The sequence below is a fragment of the Rhagoletis pomonella genome, unplaced genomic scaffold, assembly GCF_013731165.1.
Source record: "Rhagoletis pomonella isolate Grant_MI unplaced genomic scaffold, Rhpom_1.0 Rhpom_scaffold_00009, whole genome shotgun sequence".
In the NCBI taxonomy this organism is placed as follows: Eukaryota; Metazoa; Arthropoda; class Insecta; order Diptera; family Tephritidae; genus Rhagoletis; species Rhagoletis pomonella.
Window position 1 is genome coordinate 25,404,412 of NW_023458563.1, and position 7,887 is coordinate 25,412,298.

Genomic DNA, 7,887 nt, shown 5'->3' on the forward strand with positions numbered 1-7,887 from the left:
TTGGCATCGTTGTTAAGGTGATTAAACCCCCTTTCGTCTAATATGCATACTTGTATACTTCGTATATAAAAATTTGAGAAAAAACTTAAAAGGAAAAAATACCAGTTTTTTCTTATAAAAAACAAAATTTATAGAAAAATTACTAATTAGTAATACAGTTGAATACCGTATTTAAATAAAACAAATAATTATTAGTGTTTTAAGCATTAATTCGTTCTTATTCACCTACAGCCCTGCTAAAAATAAAGCAAAAGTATATGTAACAGAAGTCTAAAGCATATAAAAATATAAAAACACCGTTGCTTTTGATTTTTTACATAACAGGTTGTATATGAAAATTCAAGGCGATTTTCTGTTTTATTTAAATAAAGTATTAAATTGTATTACTAATCAGTAATTTTTTTGTTTAAAATATTTTTTATAAGAAAAAATTAGTATTTTTGTCTTTTAAGTGCTTTCTCAAATTTTTATATAAGAAGTATACAAAAATGCATATCAGAAGAAAGGGGGTTTAATTGCCTTTACAACGGTAAGATTTGTTTAAAAATCGGTTGGTAAGTTTCTTGTTTAAAATATTTTTTTTTTTATAAAAGCAGGACTACGTTTATATTTTTAGGTTTTTAGTTATATACATGCAACAATTAAATATAATTTTTTCCGAAGGTCCTATTTGGAACTTCGAAGGCCCATATCTCGATTTCGGAGGCCAACTTCGAAAAACAGAGAAATTACTCTTTTACCTATGGCTCAATCTCTTAAAAAAATTGGTTCGGTCCAATACCCAGAAAAAAAGTTGATTTCACATATACCCTATAAATCATTGGACAAGTAAATAACGTCATTCTAAGCTATTATTGTAAAATTTAATAAACCCAAATTTTATTTTAGGTCCATTCTTTTGCAACCGAGCTACAAAAGAATACTCGCTTAAATGACGAAATACACGTATAGCAACAACACAAACTCGGCTATTTATCCGAGTTCAGCCAGGTCGATTAAAAAATACGCGACCTCAAGAGTAGTGTTGTTAAGTTAAAAAACTGCTCTATTGCGAATTGTTAATGGGAAAGTAGAGAAGGAAATTTTTGTTTTCGTATATAAATAAATAAGTATATATATTACGCAAATACATCGCATAATTACTAATTGCTATTGTTTTTTGTGCAGGGTTGCTTAAGTAGCTAAATGGAAATTTTACCCGAGTTGAGCGTTCTTTTGTCGCTCGCTTACAAAAAAATGCAGCTTTTATAAGTCTGAGCAGATATGTGCATAAATGTATACATACTTTCTTTGATACATGCAAGAACTAAAAGTTTCGCCTTTAAAACAAAACAGTATTTAGCCTACTTTACGTATGTACCTAATAGTTATACCGTATGTAGGGTATAAAAAAAGACAGTAATTGAACAAACGACGAACGTGGACAATAACAATATTACTCTCTTGTATGTTTTGTACTTAGTTTTCACTTGTTATATATGGTTTTTTTCCTCATCGAGAATTTCATGTATATTATATAAATCGATATACTGAAAAACTACGCAGACATGCCGCAACTTTTTTTCTACAGAATGACACTATAATGTCCAAGGTATATGTAAATGATTACACTTTTGCTTGATCGCACCTACTTCTCAATTATATGTATACGTATATAGCCAAAAACCCCTTATTTTTACGCTTACGATAAAAAATAAAATACTTAGAACCATAGTAAAAAAAAACTAAAATCACCGTGTATAGCCTAAATATCTGAACAAGAAAGTTCCATTGCCATTTTTGATATATCTTTAAAGAAAACTCAGATATACACTCTAAAAAATCTGTTTAAAAATGCGACTATAAATCGAGTATATTTTTGATTATTTTTAAAATTTTTTGGTAAATTTACACGATGAATATGTATTTTTCTGGTTGCACATTTTGGTGTGTAAAAATCCTTTTTGTTAGCGGCTTTACACAATTCTACGGATGAAATCAAACAGCAGATGTGTATTTTGTAGCTTGTACACACTTTCGTAGTAAATTTACGCACACCACAGCAGCTATATTACACTGTAAAAAGTCCGAATTTAAACAAACTATTGGTTGAATAATAGAGCATGTAATTTCGCGAATAATAAGGTAGGAAATCAGTAACCTACCTTTTAGCTAGGAAATTTTTTTTTAGAGTGTAGCTTGGAAATTTGAAATATTAAATAACGTTATTCACTTTGCGCACACTCAAAGGAAAAAGTGACTACTTTAAGAGCATATTGCAAGAAACGGGCAAATTTTTGGGCAAATATTTGATGACATAGTGATGTAAAATTTTATCTACTTTCATTTGGTATTAAGCCCTTCTTTGTATTTTGAAATTCATTTTTTGAATTAATACGCAATATCGACATCAATTACCCCACTGTGCGCCGCTGTAAAAGTTACAAATAAAATACAATACATAAAAAAGTACAAATGTTATTGAAATGTAATTATCTTTTTATTTAAAAAGATTACCAGCCTTGTTATGTATCTCGAACGATAGGCCGCACGAACGATTCGTCTGTAGGCGATATTGTCACGGATTGCAATTTTGTAACTCTGTCGTTCGTCTTCGTCTTGTCTTTACGTCGATTACGTTGCAATCGTCTCGGTTACGTTGTATGATGTTGCCGGATGAAATTTTGATGTACTTCCAAAGAGTTTTTCTTAGATTTCTAATATTTTCAGCTTATTTCAATGCTTTTTATTTTAAATGGGCAACATCGGATTTGTTTACATTTTGGTTTTGCTTAAAAGTGTTTTGGTTGTGTTGCGGAAAGAAATATAAGGAAAATAAATCTTTAAAAATGTATGCTGCTATAGCGCTAATGGACGCCGAGGAATCCGAAGAAAGGGAAAGGCGGGTAAGTTCAAGATTAGCGAATAATTTTTGTATGCTACAATGTATTCGTTTCTAGATTTGATGCAAATTTCCGAATCAATAAAGAAATATTCCAATACATATTAAACGAATTAAAAGAGCACATGGCTCCATCACATAGAAGCACCCACCTATCGCACCAGCTAAAACTCGCGACTTTTTTAAGATTTCTCGCCACCGGCAGTTACCAAAAATCTGTTGGTAACGAAAATATTTCGTCGATGGGGCAGTCAACTGCAGCAAACGTGATCAGTGAATGCCTAAATATTTTTGAGGACCATTTTTGCCAGAAATGGGTGAATTTTAGGAGAAACATCGATGAGGAAAATGCAGTTAAAGAATATTTCTTTGAGAAATACGGAATACCTGGGGTTATTGGTTGTGTTGATGGAACACACGTTCGAATTAAGTCGCCAGGAAGTGACAACCACCATTTATACCTCAACCGCAAGGGTTTTTACAGTATTAATGTAATGGCGGTAGGTTAATGATTTACTATCTTTACAAGTATACATATACACAAACTGAGTTTCCTTACAGATATGCGATCACAACATGGTAATCACATTTGTTGACGCTAGGCATCCAGGGGCGAATCATGATTCATTTGTTTGGAATGTGAGTCACGCAGAACAGGAGCTAAAATCTGATTATAACAATGGAAAAACCAACACATGGCTACTCGGTAAGTTTTAAAACTTAACAAGTAAGAAAGTCTAAGTTCGGGCGGAGCCGAACATTGAATACCCGGCGCAAGTATTAAATATATGTTTTCCACCTTTCCGAAAGCTACCGCTACATGATAAGCCGGCGTGTATAAATTTTAAGTAAACTATCGTCCTTAAATTTCAAAATATTGAAATTTCAAGCATTTCTTAAATTTACCGTTATGTGAAAAGCGTCCGTAATTTTTGTCCGATTTCAACAATTTTCAATGGTTTACTTTTATGTGGCAAGCACAATGACCATACCGAGTTTGGTACAAATTGCTAGAACGGTTAGCGAGATACATATACGTGATCATAAGTGGGCGGTGCCACGCCCATTTTCCAACATTTTATCATAAACGTATTTCCTGGCAAAGAATTGTTGCAACCATCATTTTGTATAAATTAGCTTTAATATTTACTGATTTATGGAGGATTTCGTATTTCTCGAAATTACCGTTATATGGGATGTGGGCGTGGTTATTGTCCGATTTTAAAAATTTTCGGCCATTTGGTATGCTGTACCAGGGCCAACAACTGTGCCAAGTTTGGAATAAATTGATGCAGCGGTTACTAAGATATACACATGTAACCATAAGTGGGCGTGGCTACGCCCATTTTCAAAAAAAAAGTTAATATTCTTATTTTTCGTCTAAAATTTATTATAAATATCAATTTTGAGTGAGTTATCTTCAGTAGTTACTAAAATATCGCAGTTTTTGTATTTATGAAAATTACCGTTATATGGGAGGTAGGCGTGGTTATTGTCCGATTTTGCCCATTTTCAATACCATCCGTCCTACGCCCAAAAGAAGTACACGTACCAAGTCTCGTTAGGATATCTTAATTTTTACTCGAGTTATCGTGTGCACAGACGGACGGACAGACGGACGGACGGACGGACAGACAGTCACCGCTTAATCGATTTCTCTTTTCATTCTGATCATTTATGTATACATATGTCTATATCTACCTCGATTCGTTTTGGCTGTTACAAACAACCGTTATGTGAACAAAGTTATAATACCCTTGTGCACAAGTGCGCTCGGGTATAAAAAGGCTATAAAACTATTACTGACAATGAAAATTTTTGTAGGTGATTCTGGTTACCCCTTGCAGCCATACTTGATGACGCCATTCAGAAGCGCAGCCGATGAAGTTCAACGAATTTACAACACAAAGCACTCGAAAGCTCGTAATGTAATTGAGAGATGTTTCGGTGTTTTGAAAAACCGATTTCGATGTATAATTGGTTCGAGAGGGCTACACTATTCACCAGAAAAAGTTACACAAATTGTAAATGTGTGCTGTGCTATTCATAACGTTTGTATATTTTTCAAACATCAAATTCCATTGGAGAGCCCAGATATTGAGAATCTTGTTAGTTACGAAGAAGAACTGGAAAACAGTAACATTTCGAATACAGCTGCCCTTATTAGAATGAGAATAGCAGAGAGTTTGTTATAAACGCAGTTTTATTATAAAGTATGTGTGTTTAGAATTCAGGTACACCAGCAAAATTCATTTGTCTTAAAATTAATAAAATATTTACATAAAAATTCCACAAAATATCTTTTCAGTCTTAAATCCTAAATCTACATATAAACTAAGTAAATGCAACAAAGTATCAATTCACACTTAAATCTAAAAAATATTTACACAAAAAAAAAACAAAATATCACAATAGTGGTATGAAAATTAATTCCGGAAGTACTCCAAAATTTTTCAAAAATTTCAGATTGGCGTTCCACTGCAGCAGTTAATTTGTTTGTGGAATCCACCTGCAGCATTGATGCCTCTGCCATTTTTTTTTGCAGCCTCAGCCTGCACTTTAGCGGCTTCTGCTTGGAGTTTGGCAGATTCAGCCACTGTCTCTTGGAAGGTGCGCTTCCTATTAGCGGAACGTAACGTGTGCGTTGGTGTAGGACGGGTTGTCTGTGTAGTGGGAGTTACTACTCCCACTGGTGGTGGTTGGTTGTGCCTTATAGGAGATTGAAGGGTGGTTGTTTGTTGCCTTCGTTGGTCAAGTGTTGGCGATTCAGTCACAAGTAAAGGAGGCATTTCCTCCAACGACGAATGTCTTGACATGTTAGAGGTCGCCGTCGAAGGAATGCCGAAAACTCTGCCGCTCGGGGCTGCTGACCTCGAAATAAAAACCAGGCTGTCTATGGCCTGCTCCATTTCGGAAAGCGGAGAGTGACGGAATGGGCCACCACCGGTAGCAGTAAGGCTTCGTTTGTTTTCGGCAATCTTCTTTTTTGTCCGGCTTTTCAAGTCAGCCCATATCTTGAAAAATAAAAATAAAATAAAATTCAATGTCAGTAAAATGGAAATAGTGCGCAAGCATTTATCTACCACATACAATTTATGCACTTATGCTTACTTTCTTCCATTCGACGGCCGTTCTTGTAGGAGGACCATGAGAATTAGTTTTCCTCATAATTTCCTCCCACCGCTCCTCTACCCTTCCTCGATCAGATCCCAACACTGCAACACCTCTGGCCAGGTCAGGATTTCTCTCCATTTCTTTTACAAGTACTTCAAATTGAGTGGTTGTACTTTTTTTCAGCGCTACAAGCATAAATATTAATATATTTCCTTAAACCAAGTTATATTTTTTATTTTCTTACTTTTCCTGGCAGAACCCTCCATCTTAACGATCACTAATAACCTTTCGTCTGTTTTCAACGATTGTCGTCTCACTTTCGTCTTCTATTCGCCTTAAAAAATTCCAAACTAGACGAAAACTACGTAACGATCAGCTGTTTTCGTGCTGCCAGACGATTTCGACTTACATACTACCAACACACGAAAGAAACGTCTGGCAGACGAAACGAACGTTCGCTTCGAGATACATGATTAGGCTGTACATATCGTTACCTTAATTCACAAGGCCCAACCAACACTTGTTGTGAAACTGCGTTTTCACTGTATACCTTCAATAATAATTTTAAAGTGTAAAGGCGGGTTCACCATTTGTGTCCGGACAACTTTTTATTTGCTCTCAAAACATTTTTGCCGGAGACTATGATGAACTACGATTCACCGTTCAGTTCGGCACATTTTATTTTGTTCTGAATCAAACAGTTGATGATATTGTTACCTACACACGATTTTGAGGGCAAAAAATACATACAATTCGCTGTTAACGCATATAAAGGAGAACGCGGCAACCCGAATCATCAAGTCGTTCGAACAGAATATCAAAATAATTTTGATTCGAACAAAGAGTGTTCAGTACATTTTTGTCGCGCTCTCAGTGAGACAGAGTGGGAAAGGTACGCGTAAAATTAATAACAAAAAGTGTCCGGATACGAACGGCGAATCCGCCTTTAGGGCCTGTATGCAGCTCTCAAGAAAAGCAAAAACTCCATATAAAATGACGTACAAGAAATGGCTAAGAAATTCTCTTGGGTCAAATTTCCTTAAGGCAGTACGCAGTTCTTAAGGAATTTGCTACGCTTTCTACTACGGTTTTCTAAAGTTGTTTTGTGAAAAAAGAGCACAAGGCAACCCAGGTTTGCAACAGAAATATGTGCCCGTTCCATTATTTCTTGAGGAAAGATTGAGGCAACAGGCTGTGAAGTATCAAAAGTGTCAAAATTCCTTGGGCACACACACGAAATAATGGCAATTTTTTCTTTACCGTTTTCTTAAGAGCTGCATACAGGGCATTAGCACCAAAAACAACGGAGTTACATGCCACTTTTCAAAAAGCCCTTGATGCTCTTTTTATAATGCTATAATAATATAATTGTATAATAATATAAGAAATGTGTTGGTTGGGGCCTTTGTGAATTGAGGTAACGATATGTATGCATATACATTTAAAATAATGACCTATTTGTATCGTTTGCTACGATTTTTTAATTTTAACTACGATTTTTCCCAGCTTTTGCTACGCAATCGGTTTTGTGAGGTATCAACCCTGATGGTCAGTACTGGATAGTCCTTGCTAAAGACCTGTATGCAGCTCTCAAGAAAAGCAAAAACTCCATTTAAAATGACGTACAAGAAATGGCTAAGAAGTTTTCTTGAGTCAAATTTCCTTAAGGTAGTATGCAGTTCTTAAGGAATTTGCTACGCTTTCTACTACGGTTTTCTAAAGTTTTTGTGAAAAAAGAGCACAAAGCAACCCATGTTTGCAACAGAAATATATGCCCGTTCCATTATTTCTTGAGGAAAGAGTGAGGCAACAGGCTATGAAGTATCAAAAATGTCAAAATTCCTTGGACACACACACGAAAAAATAAATCAGTGTTTGCATTATTCAACTTT

General features: G+C 35.0%; 1 protein-coding gene across 1 annotated transcript; it reads left to right on the forward strand.

The window, feature by feature from the left end:
• The first annotated feature begins 2,951 nt into the window (after positions 1 to 2,951).
• On the forward strand, positions 2,952 to 5,157 carry LOC118745881 (putative nuclease HARBI1). Its single transcript, XM_036479546.1, has 3 exons — positions 2,952 to 3,381; positions 3,443 to 3,587; positions 4,706 to 5,157. The coding sequence occupies exons 1-3, from the start codon at positions 3,007 to 3,009 to the stop codon at positions 5,074 to 5,076; spliced, it is 891 nt and encodes a 296-aa protein (XP_036335439.1). The 5' UTR covers positions 2,952 to 3,006; the 3' UTR covers positions 5,077 to 5,157.
• The last annotated feature ends 2,730 nt before the right edge of the window (positions 5,158 to 7,887 follow it).